The following is a 21556-nucleotide window of genomic DNA, read 5'->3' as shown; positions in this document are numbered from 1 at the left end:
GCTCTGACATGCACTGTCAACTGTGGGACCTTATATAGACAGGTGTGTGCCTTTCCAAATCATGTCCAATCAATTGCATTTACCACGGGTGGGCTCCAATCAAGTTGCAGAAACTATCTGGTTTGTGTCATTTTTGTAACTCTGGACCCCAGACAGATAGATTAAGTGTAGAGTATGCTCTATTCTAGTGTAGAGAAGGAAAAAAAGAAGGATTGTGTGAGGAATAAGACCCTTAGCTAAATGTTCAACTAGACTTACATTTTGTTTAAAAATGAGACAAGAGGGCCCTCATGTGGCGAAGAGGTGAAGTGTATAGAGATGAGTCGCTTGCTATTCTTTCAAGATACATTTTTCAAAAGGCATAACTATTCATATATGCAGTATTTAAGTCACAATAACACATGAGCTGTTTTACAATAAAAGCCTCGTGGTTCATGTACTACGATAACTATTAATAATGCATTAAATATTCCACTTTTATTGAGAACTAAACTCTGCTCAGTGTCTTTGAAGCTGACAATGACAATTTTACTGGATAGATAAGTATCTTTTTTTATAAGAGAATGAGAACCAATGGAAACACACATCTACTTGGGTTTCAAATATTTATTGAACACCTGAATGTTGAAGAAAATGAAAGTGTTGAAAACTACAAGCTGTATTATTATGATGCTGACAGAGAGGACCTGCAGAGATGAATGGATGAAGTACACGATGACCACTAATATCTGTTCCTGGCCCTAAACAAAGATGTCAGATGTCAGACTCTTTGGATGTGTTATGGCTATACGAATGTAAGAACATGATGGAGGGCTGTTTAAGATGTGTGATATGAGAGGTATTCTGAGTTTATAGGTTGGTTGGTTGAGCTGACCGCCTGTACAGAGATTTCACAAACATGGTCAACAATAAAGTAAAACAGTAAGGCATAAAAGCATTGAAAATGGTTCCAGTACAGTTATGATTATAAAAAAACAAACCTATAAAACAAAATCGATGAAGCCCCAAATTTATAAAAAATTAAAAATGCTCTGCTAATGATGGGTGTCTGGCTTAAAGTTTACAGAAAGTCGCAAAACCCATGGACATTAAATAACATAAATTAGCATGTTGGGATCCACTGTATACAACAAAGCTTTGCATAATTATACACATTTATACATTTCAACAAGTCAAAAATAAGACCTAAATCTTTCAATAATAGCTTCAGACTCATACAAAGGGGAGTACAATAGCGATGCAGAGAAAGAAACGCTGTTTTGCTAGCTTGTTTTGCTAGCTTGGAAAGTGAATTTGAACATTTTTCCTTCTTTGCATTCATACTGTGTAAAAAAATATTCCCTTTGCTGTAGAAAAGGTTTATATGTTCTGTCAGGATTAAACAAGACCGCCTCATAACCCACCACAGGAATTATTATAGCACCAGGTATCAGGTGTCATCATCTCTGGTTCAGCTCGTTGAGAGATGGGAGGTAGACCGACTCTTCTGACACTCTCTGGATTCACTCTCTTGCTGCAAGCTTCAATTCATTTGACTAGGGAAACACACATCAGGAATGCAATAGCGCAATAGTTCTTCGTAGACCGGTGGGCATTTCTTCAGCACCTAATCACCAGTACAAGTAGATTCATACGTCATCTGCAGACCAGGCAGGAGAAAATAGCTGGACAGCACACACCTGTGGATGTATGTTGGAAACTAAGCCTAAGCCTGAATATTATGATAATATTATATCCAATTGTTGGGTCTCACTGTAAACCTTAATTGCTTTGAAAACGAGATATGTTTATTGCACTTTTATATTAAGATATACATACAACATGTATAAATAATACATGTGTATGTGTGACATTTAGAAGGATAAGTAATGCATTCATAATATGCAAATGCATTTATAATTGTTCCCTATTACTTTACACATTTCATAACATGTTGAGAGTTCATGACCATAGAAAGTAATAAGTTAAAAATGTTGTCCAAGAGTGATGTTAGAGACTCATTATTTTTTATCTCACTCGGGCATCCAGGGCTCGTGCCGTGCGACAGTAAAACAAGTCCCTGAAAAAAGCCAAAGCTTATCTTCTCTTCAGGCAGGCGGTAGGAACTAGTGCGAGACTTCTCAGTATCTCTGCAGTTTCTCCTGGTCCGTCCCTCAATGGCGCCCCCTGCCTGTTTCTGCAGTCCGAGCATATGCTGGAGGGTTAGGGGCCTGGTCTGGCCTGCCTCTCCTGAAGGGCCCCAGTATATGGGGACAGGAAGATCCCCTAACCTTCCCCATCCCCCGCAAGTCACTCCTATGAGGAGGCTGTGTATGTACTGTATCCTGGGCCTCTATAAGAACAGGCCTCTATAAGAACAGGCCTCTATAAGAAGCACACGGGGCCCACCTCTAGGTGGTAGTGCGAGCCAGGCTCTGTGGCCGGTAGGTTATACACGTCCAGGACGGGGAGTAAGTTGGGGTCCTGGGTCTGGAAGACAAAATGGGTCTGGTGCCAGCGGCCATCTTGGATCTGAAAGACAAGGGGATTTTACTTTTTAGAACCTACAGAGACTGATTTGGTCAGACTGTGCAATACATTATCTTCAGTTGGTGTACAATTTACTATAATTAGAGCTTAAATACATGGTAGCCTTAAATACATGGTAGCGTTAAATACATGGTAGCCTATGTAACAACATGTAAAGTGTCATCCACTATTTCATCCATTATTCCACCAGCTGTATGTTCAGTAGGAGAGCAGCCTGTCACATGATCCAGGCTGGAGGTTGACATACCCAGCATTCGTCCTTCACTACGTGGGGCTCCAGGAGTCCTCCAGCCTGGATCATGTCTCCTCCGCTCCAGGCCTTGAAGCGCACCGCGGTGGGGGAGGGCTCCAGGGAGGAGCTGTTGGCCCACACTGGGATATTCAGGCAGTGGATGGTGACGTGCTGCACCGCCTCAGAGCTCAGTAGATGGAGGAAGTTCATCTGGATACGACCCACCCCCATCTTCAGCTGCAGACAGACACACATCAATTACCGTTACAATTGAATCCCTAATCTATTGTGTCAGACAACACCAGTGGACATGCAAGATTTGGTTCTGGATGCCAGATACAAAACCTGTCTGAAGTAAAAATGTAGGATGTGTCAAAAGAAACAGAAGACAGGAAATTCAAATGAGCTAAATAGTAAGAATGCTATTCTGTAGTACAGTACGACGGTTGTGTGTGGAAACATACAGATGTAGGATCTTCATTTGAGCCAGTTTGCTACAGCAGGAAAATAATCCTGCAGCAACAGGAAATGTGAATTATTATGTGGATCCTAATTAATGGGTATTTTTGTAGGGGTTGATACATATTTCGTAAGGGAAAATAAAGTCTGAAATTTCAAAGTGTAAATTGCAAACTTCAGAAGCCTTTATAAACCTCAAATACACTACATGTTTTACAGTTCCTGAACATGTTCTCTGAAAACCTGACTAAAATATTGGCTTCCTATTATCAGTTGTTTTGACTGGAAATGGCTGTGTAGTAGTGGAAGTTGATGCTAACCTTGGATACTGTGATGGGTTTCAGACAGGTCTGGCCACCGCTGGTGAAGTTACACGTCACTTCGATGGAGTCAGCAGAGCAGCCGAGGTTTGGGTCGATCCAGTAAGTTCCTTGGGGAAGGAGAACAAACTGAGTGAAAAAGGAGTCTGGATACAGGAGTAGTGTACTTTTAGCAGAGTGGACAAGTATGTAATGCTTTAGGAAGGGATATCACTGGTCAGGTGTATAGACTTCATATTTATCACTATAGATTACAATTTATAGCTTAGTTATAGCTTATAACTAGTCAGGTCCACATAGTCTAGAACAACTATTGGACCAAGTATACTGTAACTGAAGGATTGAACCCAAAATGTGAATCTCAGGCTACAGTGTGTCCTGTATCTCAGACGATGCCTTCCTCACCATCATTCATCCTCTGTTCACAGTCCTTGAGGTCTCTGCAGATGCGCGCAGGGTTGTCGTGGGTTCCTAGTGGGTTCTTCAGGCTCTGGATCAAGGTGCTGAGGTAGTGGAGGGTCTTGAATATCTCTGTACCCTGGTGGTCCAACATGGGCAGGTCCATGTCATGGTAAGTCTAGAAATGATAGAAATGATAGAGACAATCGGTCACACACTGAGCACCAAATCTCCACCATTGGAGAGTGATAAATGACAAAATCCTGGCATGAGAAGCATGAGGGTAACCGTACTTTTGCTATGGATTAATACTAATGGAATATTTGTGTAAGAGTTGGTCATACATATTATTAGGGACATACAATTATTCTCTGTATTGTACTGGGTACATTGGGACCAATGATGCTTCTCACAGTGACTCACCTCTGACCTCAGCGCAGCATGGGAATCAATAATGAGCTGAAAAGCAGCACCAATAGCCTCCCTTCTCTAGAAGAGAAGACAAAAAGACAAAAGTATGAACTCTGAAACATTCTCCCACATTCACTCCTTCACTCCATTGCTTCTGAGAAAGACCAATTGTAAATAGAGGAGACTTACGAAAGGCATAGAACCAGGGAGACCCTATAAGACAGTGGAAATAGAAGGGGGGGGGGGGTTAATGCATGGTCCAGTCATAGTGCAGCATATAAAGAAAATACTGAAAAACGAGTGATACCACTATTGCAAAGTCTACATAAATAACAGAAAATACTTACTGGGGGTCCCGGTGGTCCACGAGGACCAGGAGGGCCCCTTGGTCCTTGTACCCCCTGTTTGTAAAAAAGCAAGAACACTATTGGATTAACACCCCCCTAGACCATAATGCTGCAGCTTGACCTCTCAATATCAAGATCCTCTTCATCTAAACTCCTCTGCCAACAGACGGTAAATCAGCGGCAAGCAGTAAGTAGCCTTTCTGTCTCAACTTATTCCTAGTTGTCATGGTGAGTGGAACAACAAACAGAGAAGCACTGAGGGAAATGAAAAGTGCTTTAGGGGTTGAGGCTGAATCCCTTCTAAGCAGTGTGCTCTACATACTAAGCACCCTATCCTGTCCTGTGATAAGTAGTGTGCTCTCCATACTAAGCACCCTATTCTGTCCTGTGATCAGGTCGCAAGTTGCAAAGGAGAACTTGTTCTCAACTAGCCTACCTGGTTAAATAAAGGTGGAATAAAATAAAAAATGAATACAAATAAGCCTCGGTGTAAGGCAGAGCTGGGTTCAAATACTATTTGAAATAATTTCAAATACTTTGTGTGATTAATTGCCTGTCTTAATGGACCAATAGAATAGTGCCACAACTCTAAACCCCGCCCATCTGAAATTCCAGGCAGGCAGGCTAGAGTATATACTCAAAATAGTATTTGAACCCAGGCCTGGAATAAGGGATATGATTCATCAAAATAAGGACACGCACCGTATCCCCTCGACTTCCTTTGTCACCTTGGGGACCCTGAGAGAGAGAGCGAGCGAGAGAGAGGGGAAATTACTCCATCGCCCCCCCTAAAAAACGACTGATAACATGTTCTTTGGCAGATAAGGGGTATGAGATATGATGATGTACATACTGTATTACCACTGGGGCCAATGATACCGACTGGGCCTGTGGCACCAACATTACCCTGGAGAGAGAGAGAGAAAGATAAACATTGTTAGTGAGGGCAGCCACTATCTGAATTAACAAGGCATATGTTGTCAATATGGTGGCCCTCTTTTGCTTAGTTAGTTGAGCAGGGTGTTTGCAACGCCAGGATAGTGGGTTTGATTTCCCAGGAGCCCCCGTACGGAAAATGTATGGATAAAAGCTTCTGATAAATGGCATATACTATATGTATTATATATTAATATGCCCAGTGTTTCAGCCTAGGATGAACTATTGACCCAAGTTCCAACCTATAAATAGGCCACGTTACCTGACCAGGAAAAACATAGGGAATTACGTAATAACAATTTTTCTAATCTCCTTTTACCATCAAGCCATGTGGCCCTTTTGGTCCCTGTATGCCGGCTGGGCCCAGATCTCCTGGAGGTCCCTATGAAGATAAAACATATGTGTTGATAAGATACAATGTGTTAATAAGGCAAGTATCACTTCATATAGAAGCTTAGGCCAACTGAGTGCAAGGTTGCACCATATGGGCTGTATGTAATATGCACAGTAAGCAACACAGTCAGCAAGAGACACAACACTCCACGTTTCTTCAGTTAACAGCTCTTTCACCTGGAAATTATTATTTGATAGGTCTTGATGATGAGTCAGTAAGCCTACAGTGCGTCTGACATATAATTTGCCAAGTCAGAGAATCTATCTCCACTTTAGCATAACGCCAAGGCTCAGCTGCCTAACATTCCTCTGTGCGATGTGTGTATATGGTATATCAAAATGGAACACCCTAGAAAAATCTCCAACTGGAGCACTGGCAGTCATATGACTCACTAAATTACCGCCTAAATGTTCAGTAAAGCCTGTAACTTCTCCGTTTTCTTAGCTGCCCAACACCTGCAGAGCAACATCACTAGAGAGTAATAAAGTAACAGAAGTTAAGTGACATTACACGTGGGTGGAGTAAACTTCTTGTGGACCGTGATAGATTTTCTGCCCCAATGCAGCAGTCTTTAATTCGATTTATCCCTTTCAGAGCAAAGACAATAAACGCTACCAAATCATTTGAGGCTTTAAATTCCTTTAAAGCTTTCCTATTAATCTCCAGCAGATCCCTTATTTCCCGCTGAAAATGGGTTCTGCTTTTTTGCTGGTGTTTTATTAGAACCATATTTTTTGCGGCTTAGAACTTCATTCTTGATGGTCCATGTTTAAAGCCCTGTGTTATTTGATCATGTGACTCAGGTGTGAGATGAAAATGGGTTGAGAAGTCTAGCGTACCTTTGGTCCGAACATCCCGAGAACCCCTGGGTACCCTGATTCACCTGTGTCACCCTGGGGAGAGAAATGTCATTGTCATTCACCTCCTCATCATCATTATCATGTCCTAGTCATGATGACCAATCAAACGGACTCAGCAATGTTGCTATGTTACTCACGGGCTGTCCTTTGTTCCCCTGGTCACCCTGTTTTCCTGGAATTCCCATTCCACCAATGTGGCCTCTTTTCCCTGAATATCCAGTTTGGCCAGGGAGACCCCTCTCACCCTGTGACACACACACAAGGACAGACAACCATTCAGGACCAGTACCGTGTGGAGAAGGTTGATTTCTTTCAACACTCGAGTGAGAAGTTACGATGGAGCAATAGCTCAAGTGCTTATTTCTCATCCTTCAGACCTTGTACAACATATAATATGATAGCCATGGTGGTAACAGTTCATCCTTCACCTTGTACAACATATAATAGGATAAACATGGTGGTCACAGTTCATCCTTCACCTTGTACAACATATAATATGATAGCCATGGTGGTAACAGTTCATCCTTCACCTTGTACAACATATAATAGGATAAACATGGTGGTCACAGTTCATCCTTCACCTTGTACAACATATAATAGGATAAACATGGTGGTCACAGTTCATCCTTCACCTTGTACAACATATAATTGGAAAAACATGGTGGTCACAGTTCATTGGAGCATGTACTCTCTTCTCTCTCACCTTGGGTCCGAATGAGCCCTGTTCGCCTGGAAGCCCTGGCACGCCCATTTTACCACTGTTACCAGCTTTGCCAATGATACCAAACTCTCCGTCGTCTCCTTGCTCCCCCTAAGGAGTGGACACAAGCAATTGAGGATGGCTGAGGCTTAACAGAGAAGACCAATCATACAGTAGCAAAAGACTCTGCTTATTTCAGTTAATGAGAAGAATGCACAGTTATGGTGTCTGTCCTTCTTCACCTTCACTCCTTTGTCACCATCTTTCCCAGGAGGCCCGTCCATTCCAGGTTGGCCCTCAAGGCCCTCTCTTCCCACCACTCCCTTTGGGCCAGGAGGACCCTCGGGACCCTGGAAAACATAGAGAATAATGCTACATATGAGAAGCAATCTAGCACAATCAATTAATCAATCAACCAATCAATCAATGACATGCAGTATTAAAATGAAAAGATAAAGATATCTCACTCACCGGCGGTCCTTTGGTCCCAGACTCGCCTTGTTTGCCCCGTTTGCCTTTCTGACCCTGGAGTAGATCAGAGAGGTACAGACCATCAGCTCCAACATGACATCACCACATAGCAAAAGAGTCCCAATACATTCAAATCAAATTAAAGAGGTACCAAAGTGGTTCAAACGGGTGTTCTGAGGTAAAACTGGATACAACAGTTTGGTTGTTGTCGAGGTATTTTGTCCTTACTTGATCACCTTTCGATCCTTTCAGACCCTGTATTCCCCTTGGTCCAGGATGTCCCTACAATATAAAAAAAGAAAGAAGGAATGAACGAACGAACGAATGATGAAACAATCAAACAAACAAATGACAAGTTTTACCTTTTTAATAGGTAGATATTTTAATGTGGATACTGTCACAAATCAAATTTGATTTGATTTGATTCAGTATGAGAGAACACATATTATCATGTCATAAACAGAACATTTTACTCACAGGTAGTCCAGTTGCTCCGGCTTTGCCTCTCGATCCGTCCACCCCTGGCTGGCCCTGGGAAATAGACATTTATTAATGTTAGCCGTTGCCATGTATAAAGGATATATTCCAAATGTGACAACATTAACGTACACAATACAATCGACATCCCACTTACTAGGTATCCTGGGTCCCCTGATTCTCCTCTGTCTCCCCTGTCTCCGGTAGGACCCTGGTTTCAGATGGGAACCAAACAGAATGAAGCATATAGATCCCTAGCTATTTTAGCAAAGCAACACCAAACAACACAGTAGGCGGAGGGCTACATGATGAGAGGAACTCACTCTGTCACCTTGTGGACCGGGAGGGCCTTCCACCTTACTGTCCTCCCCCTGTTCACCCTGGAAAACATACAGGGAAAACAGATTTTTATTTTAATTAAACATTTTAATAAGGTTCAATTCATGATATTCCTTTCAGTACAATGGAATATTCTAAGCAATTATAGTTTTTGTTGGTGATGGCAATAGGCTGCTTTCAATAAAAAGGGGACCTAGATTGCATTAAATGTTCCAGTGACTTTACAGGGACCGGTGAATGATGTGGAATGCTTGTAGTATTTCATAATGCATGATGATCAGCTAAACACAAGAGGAAACAGTGGAACAGGGATCCAAAACTAAACAATTTATGAGTAGTGGCACAATATTGATCTCATTACAAAGTAAGTATGTCCAACATTACGAGTTTACCAGCAAACAGGAAAGAGTACTTCATATCGAAGTCCTATTTATCAAACTGAACCATGATTGATCTGAATAATGATGACAAGGAGTATTCCAACAGCAGTTGAAAGCTGTTTGTGGCCAATGACCTACATTTGATCAACTTTCTCCAGAGTTAATGAGAAGTGCCATTGTGCATACCATTGATCAATTATATTTTATCGTTTCTTGTGGGATAATCAGACTGAAATAGCCGTGGAATTCAGTCACTTTCAGCGGCTGGACACCATTTGATATGGCTAGGGCTTTTTCCTGATAGCAATGGCCTATCTCTAGTGCCTAGTAATGGCCTATCTCTAGGGCCCAGAGTTTCTCCTGGTCAGTGCATGTGTTCAGGAGAAACTCCTAGCCCTACAAACATGTGATAATGGGATATGTGGGACATACAGTATGTATCCAAATGTGTGCAAACATGACTGTAAGTCGTTTTGGATAAAAGTGTCTGCTAAATCGCACACATTAACATTAGTATTATATATTACATGGATTGACTATAGGACAGAGAGAGAGACGGACAGTGCTAGGGCTGTCACCAGACCATAAGTCTAGACGCACACGTCCAGACACCCACAAAGAGAGAGCTATTAGACACGGACAGGACTGTGGGAAGTGTACCTTTTCACCTTTTGGTCCAGGAGGTCCCAGTGGCCCTTGCCGTCCTGCGTGGCCCTACAACCACAGAGGAGGACAATAGAGACCATGTTATTCATCACACAGGGCAACTACAATAGCTACCTTCTTGGAGACATTCAATAGTATGTGTCATTAGGTAAACAATACTCACTGAAGGCAGCAATTTAGATACAGTAGTTTTTTAAAATGTATTTTATTTAACTAGGCAAGTCAGTTAAGAACAAATTATTATTTACAATGACGGCCTACACCGGCCAAACACAGACAAGGCTGGGCATTTGTGCGCCGCCCTATGGGACTCCCAATCACAGCCGGTTGTGATACAGTCTGGATTTGAACCAGGTTGTCTGTAGTGACACCTCTAGCTGAGATGCAGTGCCTTAGAACACTGCACCACTTGGGAGGCCAATGATGATGTCCTAGGTGGCAATGCTTCATAACTCTTCATCGATCGATCATCTGGCTATATTTAATTGATCTAGAATCATATTGCGTTGATATTGAGTGAAGGATATTGTATGTAGTAAAGGGTCAATTTTACCTCGTATCCTGTGATGCCTGTTTCACCTTGCTGGCCCATTCTACCTGGTGCACCCTGTGAACGTCAGATGTTCAGTTTTTATGACCTAGCACACTTGGAAACCAACATATCAGCCGAAAAACTAGGATCAAATCCACAGAGCCTTACCACTGGTCCAATGGTTCCTCTCGATCCTTTCGGCCCAACAAATCCTGCTTCTCCTTGTTCACCAATTTCCCCAGTCTCTCCCAGGTGACCCATGTGACCCTTGCTGCCCTAGAGAAGGGTCGCAATAGAGCAGGCATGCAAAAATAGCAAGGTTGACTTTCAGTCACTGCCAAGTTGTGTGTGGATAATTTTACAGTGTCATCTCAACTCTCCATTTTGAATGTCCACTTTCAATTTAGTGGCTCTAGAGGCAACTGATGCCTAATGTTGGTTGACTACAATAACAGATAAGGAGTCATCCAACTTTCTTTAAAAACCAAGAAAGGTACGATGAAACAACTAACAGGTTTCAGTGAATGAAATGAATGAGAGTGACAGATGTAGGGAGGCGTACTTCATGAGGAACTGAGCTGAGATACAGACCTTCTCTCCTGGTTTTCCTCTTTCACCAAACTTGCCAGGTTTGCCCTCCTGACCCTGGAAGACAGTTATTGGTGTCAGAAGTCAACAGCTGCTTATTTTAACAGCAATAAACCTCTATGACGAAGACAAGGCAATGGTCAAAATGGTCATCCACAGTTTTCTCAGTAAAGACAGTTTGCAGGAGACAAAAGTGTGTTGGTATCCTTTTTGCCTTGACATGTAGTAGTCTACATGTTGCAGAGTAACATTTAATCTAAAACAACAGCAAGTGAAGTGAGAAACTCAGCAATCTGATTCATGAGAACCTGAGAGTCAAGTACAGGAAATTTAAATATGTTAGGTTGAGTTTGGACACTCACCCACACTCCCACTAAGCCAGGAGGTCCGGGAGACCCTTCCTTTCCTTTCAGTCCGATGTCACCCCTCTCTCCTTTACCCCCCTCCAGTCCCATGTCACCCTTCTCGCCCTGAGTAGAGAACCAAGGAGACAATTATACCTGATCACACATTTCACGGGTGCAGATGTTGGCGGTAGTAGAAAATATTCAGACAAGGACTTTGAAGGCCGAAGTGGAGAAGGGCAGTGTCCCTAGTGAACAGCAATGTATTTCCATAACAACTCCTGCCAGAAGGAAGAGCTCAAAATAGGCCTGCTGCCTGCTCCCTGTTTATTTTCACTCAGCGTCAACAGAATTCAGCTCCAACTGTATGGCGGCCAGCATCTTACACAATGCAACACTTGAGTCTGACCAAAAAGAATTACAGTTTAACAGCGTAGTACAGTTCATTAACTCCATATGAACATGGCTTAGATCACATCTGATGACGATAGAATCACATTCTCTTGTGAATGGCTGTTCAAAATAGTGACAGTTATCCTAAAACACTCTCTTCTCTTTTACTAAGAACTGGCTATGAACCCAGAGGAGTCTGAGCCCTGTCTAAGTCGGGGGAGGGTGGGGGGTCCTACTAAGCTATATGGAATTGTTTTAACAAGGTCATAACAAGGATCATTTTGCTATTTGATTTAGAATTTTAAGACCCCTTGAAGCATCCCCAAAATATAAAAAAAGAATATCTGATGAAAAATTATTTTTGGCCTTACTGCTATTAGGCCATACAAATGCATTGAATAACAGATTCACTACATAGAACAATAAATAGTTTGTTCTGAAGGGTCTGTCCTATATCTGAGAGAGATAAGAAAGATCAGGAAACATTTGTATATTTGTTTTTACATGCATTTAACCCCTTATTTTTTGGCAAGAAACAGTCTCCAAAAAGTATATACTGTACTTCCATTCATTTTTTTCAACTGATACCGGTGGACCTTCAGACGAGTCTTGTGAGGCCTGTCGGCGTCCTAGAGCAATACCGGCACATACGTGTTCGTGAGAGTCTCACCTTTCCACAGAGGGGTCAGATTAGTGTGTAGCCCAAACTGTTCGGATGCTACAGACGATTTTGTGAGAAGACCAATTTTTGGGATGTCTCATGGTCTGACAAACACCGCTCTAGCTCTGTTACCTTGCATCCCAGATGCGGAAGTGCGACATGGGAGGAAGCGGTGGATCGAGACGCATCCAATGCAACAAAAAAAACATATCTCTAGCTTAAACTGATGGGGGAGTGGACATCGACCTTAGGGGGTTAAACAGCCATACCCTAACTGGAGATATGTACATATAACTCTAACTGGCAAATCGTCTATTGATGTCAATGAGACAAATACTGTCAACTCTGGTCTTAGACTTTCAACGCAAGTTAGGATTCATCACAGTGACTACTGCCTTAGTGTTATTCATCTCTTACCTTGAGTCCATCAGGACCACTCTGTCCGGCATCCCCATCAATCCCCATCTCACCCTGAAGGAGAGAGGGTTTAAGTACAAGTTAATAAGGCCAAAATACCTATGGAACACTGGTCATGTTAATAATACTGTATTCTACTTCATTTTGGTCAATGCCACTCCGACATTGCTCATCCTAATATTTATACATTTCTTAATTCCATTATTTTAGATTTGTGTGTATTGTTGTGTATTGTTAGATATTACTGCACTGTTGGAGCTAGGAACACATGCATTTCGTTACACCCGCAATATCATCTACTAAATATGTGTACGTTACCAATAACATTTGATTCGATTTGATTTTTACAAGAATCACAAACATTGGTAGAAGAAGTGTGCTCTGGGGTACTCACCCTCTGTCCGATGAGGCCCTGCTCGCCGAGGTTTCCTGCTGGTCCGAGGGCACCCTGTCACACAGGTCAATAACACATTGAACAAATGGACGCCTCCATTTCAATACACTGTGTGCAACATAAATAGACTGAATCGATTACTGGAAATGTGAATATGCCCCATTAACTGTTGCCAAGGCAGCAGCTTCTCTTCCTGGGGTCCAAACAGTGAGTACCTTGTTGAGTATTAAAGAGTATAATCTTACCTTCTCTCCTGGTTCGCCTGGTAGTCCCCACTCCCCAACCTTTCCAGTTGGGCCCTGCGAGAGAACAATTACCATTCATAATCAAATTAGGGGGCAAGGCATTGGTCACTGGAGCCTGAACTAATCACATTACACCACGAGAATAGCACACTACGGCATATAGAATAGTGTAACTCACCTTGACTCCCATCTCTCCCAGTGGACCCATAGTTCCTGGTGGCCCAGTAAGTCCCTACGGTGATAAGATGGTATGATGTGATGACCGAGAGCACCAAAATATATTGGCCTACAAAGCCCTTTATATCCTAGGTAACTACACTGGTAAAACGAAATAAATACAGTGCGGATAAAAAGCTAATGTGAGTGAAAAAGACATTGAGGATATACATGTGGATGGTGGAGATACGTTCATCTGGACTTGAGATCCAGACCCTCTCCTGGAGTCTTAGAACACAGAGCCAAAGCTTCTGTATGTGGTGGAAACTAGCCAATACTCAAATAGAGCTGTTTGCAGGAAGCTCAGAGTTAATCATCGTATCTTACTGCCCTCTCTCTCTCTCTCTGTCTCTCTATATATTTATCTATGTCTCTCTCTCTCTCTCTGTCTCTCTATATATTTATCTATGTCTCTCTCTCTCTGTCTCTCTATATATTTATCTATGTCTCTCTCTCTCTCTCTCTGTCTCTCTATATATTTATCTATGTCTCTCTCTCTCTCTCTCTCTGTCTCTCTATATATTTATCTATGTCTCTCTCTCTCTCTCTGTCTCTCTATATATTTATCTATGTCTCTCTCTCTGTCTCTCTCTGTCTCTCTATATATTTATCTATGTCTCTCTCTCTCTCTCTCTCTGTCTCTCTATATATTTATCTATGTCTCTCTCTGTCTCTCTATATATTATATGTCTATTATTTATCTATGTCTCTCTCTGTCTCTCTATATATTTATCTATGTCTCTCTCTCTCTCTCTCTCTCTATATATTTATCTATGTCTCTCTCTCTCTCTCTCTGTCTCTCTATATATATTTCTCTCTCCTCTCTGTCTCTCTATATATTTATCTATCTCCTCCTCTCTCTCTGTCTCTCTATATATTTATCTAGTCTCCTCTCTCTCTCTGCTCTATATATTATCTATGCTCTCTCTCCTCCTCTCTGTCTCTATAATTTATTCTATGTCTCCTCTCTCTCTCTCGTCTCTCTATATATTATCTATGTCTCTCTCTCTCTCGTCTCTGTCTCTCTATATATTTATCTATGTCTCTCTCTCTCTCTCTCTGTCTCTCTATATATTTATCTATGTCTCTCTCTCTCTCTCTGTCTCTCTATATATTTATCTATGTCTCTCTCTCTCTCTGTCTCTGTCTCTCTATATATTTATCTATGTCTCTCTCTCTCTCTCTCTGTCTCTCTATATATTTATCTGTCTCTCTCTCTCTCTGTATTATTCTCTCTCTCTCTCTCTGTCTCTGTCTCTCTATATATTTATCTATGTCTCTCTCTCTCTCTCTCTCTCTGTCTCTCTATATATTTATCTATGTCTCTCTCTCTCTCTCTCTCTGTCTCTCTATATATTTATCTATGTCTCTCTCTCTATCTATCTGTCTCTTATATATTTATCTATGTCTCTCTCTCTCTCTCTCTCTGTCTCTCTATATATTTATCTATGTCTCTCTCTCTCTCTCTGTCTCTCTATATATTTATATATGTCTCTCTCCTCTATCTCTGTCTCTGTTCTCTCTATATATTTATATATGTTCTCTCTCTCTCTCTCTCTGTCTCTCTATATATTTATCTGTCTCTCTCTCTCTCTGTATTATTCTCTCTCTCTCTCTCTGTCTCTCTATATATTTATCTATGTCTCTCTCTCTCTCTCTCCGTATTATTCTCTCTCTCTCTCTCTCTCTGTCTCTATATTTATCTATGTCTCTCTCTCTCTCTCTGTATTATTCTCTCTCTCTCTGTGTCTCTATATATTTATCTATGTCTCTCTCTCGCTCTATGTCTCTCTCTCTCTCTCTCCGTATTATTTTCTCTCTCTCTCTCTCTGTCTCTCTATATATTTATCTATGTCTCTCTCTCGCTCTATGTCTCTCTCTCTCTATGTTTCTTTCTCTCCCCCCTTCTTTTTCTCCCTCTCTCTTCCCGTTACATAATGCAGGATGCAGGATGAGGCATCCCTGGGCTGCTCAAGCTGAAGCTCCACCATTTCAGCTGTCAGAATGAAGATGTACTGTAGAGACAAGTGCACACTTAAGTCTGTCCAATGCCCCTAGTCACCTCCTCTGTAAGATGTTGGTTGGGTCCAATAACCCCTGATTTCAAGCTTCACAGATCCTAACCATAGGCAGAAGGATTACCAGCAGGTGTATGGAAGGGTGTATGGAGACCTTATGGTAAACAAAGTTAGGAATAGTAATGAAATCAGAGAGCTTCCTGGCTTGAAGGTGAAATATCATGCAAAACTGACGTGGCAGTAAGCGTTAAGCTCTATAGGAATTGAAATATAGGAAATAACACCCATATCCCCGACTGGGCTGGAGACAGTTAGGCCTGGCAGGGTAAAACAACAAGATGGCGCCTACAATCGTCGCCCTTTTGCAAGCTCCCAGCCAACTTTGCAGTCTTTTTTTTTGTGTGTGTTATTTTGTACTTTATTTGATCAGAAAGGTTCTACTATTATTTCCTATGACCGACAAACACTTCTGGACATCATATCGGAGATTACTCAACACAAATTCAACTTTTCGGTGTGGAATCCTCTGTCTAGACTACCCAAAGCAGTTATCTTCATCACGGAAGCCTTTTTCCCAAAAAGACCCCGCCAGAGGAGGGGAAGGCGAGCTGGAGTTCTAGTCCAATTAAGGAAAAGGGTAAACCAACCTCCACTCCCTAGTATATTACTTGCTAATGTACGGTCTGTTTTGCTCATGCGGACTGGGATATGTTCTGGGTCTCCTCTGGGAATAGCATTGACGACAACACTAGCTCTGTCTCTGGGTGCATAGTGCATAAAGGATGTTGTTCCTACAGTGACGATTAGAACATACCCAAACCAAAAACTGGATACATGGCAGCATTCGCGAAAAACTTAAAGCGCAAACCATTGTATTTAACTACGGTAAAGTGACTGGAAACATGGACAAGTATAAACAGAATAAACAACACAGAGCCGTTGTCATGGGTCCCCGCTGCTCACGAGGACTGCAGGCTCCCGATCTCTGTAGCCAACATGAGTAGGACCTTCAAGCGTGTTAACCCTCGCAATACTGCCGGCCCGGATGACATCCCAAGCTGTGTCCTCAGAGCATGTGCAGACAAGTTGGCTGGAGTGTTTATGGACATTTTCAATCTTGACTATCCCAGTCTATCATCCCCACTTGCTTAAAAATGGCCAACATTGTTCCTCTACCCAAGCAAGCCAAGGTAACTGAACTAAATGACTATCACCCTGTAGCACTCACTTCTGTCATCTGAAGTTCTTTGAAAGGCTAGTCAAGGACCATATCACCTCCACCATACCCGACCCCAACTACAATTTGCAAACCCGCCACAACAGATCCATGGACAACGCAATTACCCTTGCACTGCACACCGCCCTATCCCACCTGGACAAGAGGAATACCTATGTGAGAATGCTGTTAATTGACTACAGCTCAGCTTCTGAAACCGTAGTGCCCTCCAAGCTTGTCACTAAGCTCAAGGCCTTGGGGCTGAACTCCTCCCTGTGCAACTGGATCCTAGATTTCCTGACAGGCTGACCCCAGGTGGTGAGGGTAAGCAACAACACCTGCACCACGCTGATTCTCAACACAGGGGCCCCCATGGAGTGTGTGCTCAGCCCTCTCCTGTACTCCCCGTTCACCCATGACTGTGTGGCCACGCACAACTCCAACTCAATCATTAAGTTTGCTGAAAACACAACAGTGGTAGGCCCTGAAATACCAACAACAACGAGAAAGCCTACAGGGAGGAGGTTAAAGCCCTTGCGGAGTGGTGAAAATAACCTCTCTCTCAACAAAACCAAGGAGCTTATCGTGGACTACAGGAGACAGAAGAGGGAGCATGTCCCCATCCTCATCGACAGGGCCGCAGTGAATAGGGTCAAAAGCTTCAGGTTCTTCTGCATGCACATTACTGAGGACCTGAAATGGTCTCGCCACAACAGCGCCTCTACAACCTCAGACGGCTGAAGAAATGTGGTATGCACTCGGTGCACTCGGTGTCAAGGGAAGGCCAAGAAGATCAGCAAGGACCTCAGTCCCCCGAGCCACGGACTGTTCACTCGCCTACCGCCCGACAGACGGAGACAATACAGGTCCATCAAAGCCAAGAGACTAAAAAACGGATTCTATTACCAGGCCATCAGACAGCCATCAATTGCCGTCACAAGCTCACACACACTCACACTCACAGCCAACACTGCTGTCCCATGTTATAGAGGCATTGAACCACTGGTCACTTCCCGTTTCACACTGTGTATTTAAATACTGTATCCCCGACATAGCTTATTCTGATATTACTACCACTGTACATTGTATTTTAGTTATACTGTTTATACACACTGCATATTTATTTATTTATATACTGGGTTCTTGACATACCTCCCTCTAATATATCTACTGCTGTACATTTTTTACATTTTACATTTTAGTCATTTCGCAGACGCTCTTATCCAGAGCAACTTACAGTAGTGAATGCATACATTTCATACATGGCCCCCCGTGGGAATCGAACCCACAACCCTGGCATTGCAAACACCATGCATTGCAAATACCATGCTCTACCAACTGAGCTACAGGGAAGGTACATATCATTCCTAGTATATCTTATGTAAATTCCCCCGGTTGTACATATGTATAGATTGCATTTGATACTGCTACAGTGCTATTTGTGTTGTTGATTGGATTTGCCGCCGTTTTTGGATCGGGTCCCGCCTTTTTTTTCTTTATTTTTAAAAACATTTTAATTGTTTGACATTTGACCTGCTAAACTGTGTACGCAACCAATAAACTTTGATTTGATTTTGGAGATGATGCCTCAGTCACATTTAGAGGTAAAAGGACTTACCGGCTCTCCTTCTATTCCTTTGGCACCTGGAGCTCCTGAGGGTCCTTTGCGACCCTGGAATATTACAAACCCATTGTAAAGAATGGAGATAGTTTAGTGTGCTTAGGGCACGTCCATTTTCTACTATATCCAGTACATCCCACCCCTAGGCTAATTGGTTTTGTTACACCAATACATAACTCGTACATTCATATATAAGTGTAATGTCCAACATGATACACACAAGCCTCTCTTTTCCAGTTGCTAATGGTTTCCCCCAACAGGTGTCCACCCTAGTCATGACTAACCTAAAGAGCACTCTGTTAGCCCAATCACTTACTGGAAATCCTTTAGGCCCAGCTTCCCCAGGCTCCCCAATCTTTCCCTGGAGCAAAATAACACAGAAAGAAAAAGGGTTTTTAAATAATAAACACATAATATGGTAATTTAGCAGAAATATTATGGTCATTTAGCACTGCAGACACATTTATGTAAAGTCACACATGGTTGACATTAATATTCAATGTGAATGTCCCATGCGGGAATCAAACCGACAACTTTAACATTGAATCTTACCAGCATTGAACGCTAACTAAATGAGCCATTGGAACCACTGATGTAAATGTGTTTACAAGTTGAATGTAGTATGAATGGGGACTCATAGCATGTCTGTCAATATGCATACTACTGTGCTCCATACTCTCCTGCTCTGAGTGCATTCTCCGACCACGTTCTCTTGAGTACGTTCTTGTGAGGACGAGAGTGTGGAGAACACATAAAACAATAAATTTGAGAAGCGCTCGCACTCCCCCTACTGTATTACCTCACGCTGCACCTCCCCATTCACTGAACCTTCTTCCAGCCAGGATAATGGCAACAAGAGACCAAACAAGATATACACAAAACAAATGTTCTACTTCATAACTATCAGTCAGCTACATAATCGTAATAATCCAGCAACCAGATAGTTTAACAAGCAAAAATGGACATAAAACGAATGATATGCAAAGTAGATGTCAATTCTACGTGGGTAGCTAGCTGCCAAATAACCGACAGTAGTAGCTAGCCAGTTAATGTTAGGGCTATTGACTTACTATGGGCTCACGATCTAAACATGCCAATATTAATACATTATGGCGCAGCGGTCTAAGGCACTGCATCTCAGTGCTAGAGATGACACTACAGACACCCTGGTTCAAATCCAAGCTGTATCACAACAGCCGTGAGAGTCCCATAGGGCGGTGTGCAATTGGCCCAGTGTTATCCGGGTTTGGCCGTCATTGTAAATAAAAATTTGTTCTTAATAACTGACTTGCCTAGTTAAATAAAGGTTAAATAAATAAAATAAATACATTAACGTATCAAGATAAATGTTGTAGTTAGGTAACATGTGAATGGGAAACATTTCATTCCAAAGTCTGAGCTTATTTTCTCTTGCTTCAACTCAAATAACATGGTTTTATGTGGTTGCGTCATATTTAGGTGCATACTTTCTGTTGAAGCATCGATATGCAAACGGAGTAAGCATCCGAGAAGTTCCCTCTGTGCTCCGTTTTGCATACTTTGATTTGGACTCTACTCCTACACTCCCGTGCTCCAATTTGGTGCTCGTGGCAGGAAGTAGGTAGTATGCATTTGAGAAACACCCATACGCTCATCGTACTATATTATTCATTACCAGGCATGGCAAAGTAGTCATGTGAGGTAGGAAAGCATATACCCAAGGTCCATGGGTTGGACATGGCCCATAACTGGGCAGAGTGGGAGGGTATGAGCAAAAACTGTTATTAAAAACGTAACGGTCTTAAAACTGCTCGTGTGCTCATACCATCTCCCCTGGGAAGCCTAGTTTTCCTGGTGGACCATTGGGACCCTGTAGAATAACAAATTTGGCAATGTCACTTATGGTCTTACTAACACAGACAGACACACACAGACAGACGCACACACACAATACCCAAGAACTCTTGTCTTTAAGAATGCCACAAACAGTTTACAATCATTTTAATTAAAAGTTTCCCAAAGTATGCAAAAAAAATATCCCTAAAAGAAGATCATGTCCCAGAAAGTGTCCTTCAGATGTTGAAAATAATCAAAGCAATAAAAGACTTGTGAACAAGCCACATTTAAAAGTATTATATGGACATACTTAAGTACCAAATTAAGGCACAAACAAATGCCGCATTGCAGTATCCATGTTTTCCATTGGCTGTGGTTGGTGTGTTCATTGGGGAATGAAGTCATAGTGTTCCGTAAACTGAGGAGGTCAATGCAGCAGAACAACCAATAGTGTGACCTCTGAACTTTTAACCCCATCCTCACCTTTCCTCCAACTGACCCCTTCTCCCCAGTTGGACCGTCAGGACCCTCGGACCCCTGAAGGAAGAGAGCGAGAGAGAGAGAGAGAGAGAGAGAAAATCAGGATGAGAAACATTAATTGAATGAATATAAAGTGTCCTCTTCTTCATGTAGGGCTCTTCAGCCAGAAAGGCGTTTAACAGCAATAAATGTGGTTCTAACATAAACGTTTAAATGTTCCCACTTAAATGTTCCCATTCTACTGCAATTGTGTTAATTTGAGGAATTGCTTCCCATGACCGTGGTGGGTACCGTGGTTACAGAGAGGAAAGAGTGATTATTGGAGACAGTTTTAAACATGCGACTATGGTTGGAGACACAGAGGTCGGTGCTGTAAACGCTAGGGGTTTTCTCCAAAAGCCACTTGTGACCTATACAGTAAAATGCACACTGATGTCTCGGTTCTGCTCCCATCGTCTTTCCATGATCATATGGCCACAGTATTCAGCTGAACATTGGGGACAGTGTCACACAGAGAAGCCATGACCTTTCAAATACCAACTGCTGAATCATCCGGACCGAAACAACTAGATATCAATGCCTAGGATTCCTGCAGAGAAACTCAAAATATAAGGTGAACAGTTTCACAAATTTGATAAGGAAAATTATCCATGTGCTTCAGGCATCTAGCATGGGTGCATCAAATATAAAAAGCCA

General features: G+C 42.2%; 1 protein-coding gene across 1 annotated transcript in view; it reads right to left on the bottom strand.

Moving 5' to 3' along the window:
• Positions 1-590: 590 nt before the first annotated feature.
• The window catches only part of LOC115199662 (collagen alpha-1(XXVII) chain B), a 98760-nt gene continuing 77794 nt past the window's right edge, over positions 591-21556 (bottom strand). Inside the window, exons 29-60 of the mRNA XM_029761971.1 lie at positions 20864-20917; positions 20370-20414; positions 18882-18926; positions 18563-18616; positions 13673-13726; positions 13495-13548; positions 13250-13303; positions 12856-12909; positions 11403-11510; positions 11044-11097; positions 10621-10728; positions 10474-10527; positions 9915-9968; positions 8859-8915; positions 8693-8746; positions 8536-8589; positions 8287-8340; positions 8059-8112; positions 7830-7937; positions 7591-7698; positions 7025-7132; positions 6867-6920; positions 5953-6015; positions 5551-5604; positions 5400-5435; positions 4698-4751; positions 4540-4563; positions 4363-4428; positions 3946-4117; positions 3541-3650; positions 2777-2998; positions 591-2511 (exon numbers count right to left, since the gene is read on the bottom strand). Of these exons, the coding sequence (XP_029617831.1) occupies positions 2365-2511; positions 2777-2998; positions 3541-3650; positions 3946-4117; positions 4363-4428; positions 4540-4563; positions 4698-4751; positions 5400-5435; positions 5551-5604; positions 5953-6015; positions 6867-6920; positions 7025-7132; positions 7591-7698; positions 7830-7937; positions 8059-8112; positions 8287-8340; positions 8536-8589; positions 8693-8746; positions 8859-8915; positions 9915-9968; positions 10474-10527; positions 10621-10728; positions 11044-11097; positions 11403-11510; positions 12856-12909; positions 13250-13303; positions 13495-13548; positions 13673-13726; positions 18563-18616; positions 18882-18926; positions 20370-20414; positions 20864-20917 (2391 nt within the window). The 3' untranslated portion in view covers positions 591-2364. The remainder of the gene's footprint in view (positions 2512-2776; positions 2999-3540; positions 3651-3945; positions 4118-4362; positions 4429-4539; positions 4564-4697; positions 4752-5399; positions 5436-5550; positions 5605-5952; positions 6016-6866; positions 6921-7024; positions 7133-7590; positions 7699-7829; positions 7938-8058; positions 8113-8286; positions 8341-8535; positions 8590-8692; positions 8747-8858; positions 8916-9914; positions 9969-10473; positions 10528-10620; positions 10729-11043; positions 11098-11402; positions 11511-12855; positions 12910-13249; positions 13304-13494; positions 13549-13672; positions 13727-18562; positions 18617-18881; positions 18927-20369; positions 20415-20863; positions 20918-21556) is intronic.

This window comes from Salmo trutta, chromosome 9 (assembly GCF_901001165.1).
Source record: "Salmo trutta chromosome 9, fSalTru1.1, whole genome shotgun sequence".
Classification (NCBI taxonomy): domain Eukaryota; kingdom Metazoa; phylum Chordata; class Actinopteri; order Salmoniformes; family Salmonidae; genus Salmo; species Salmo trutta.
This window is presented reverse-complemented; position numbering and strand designations above follow the sequence as displayed.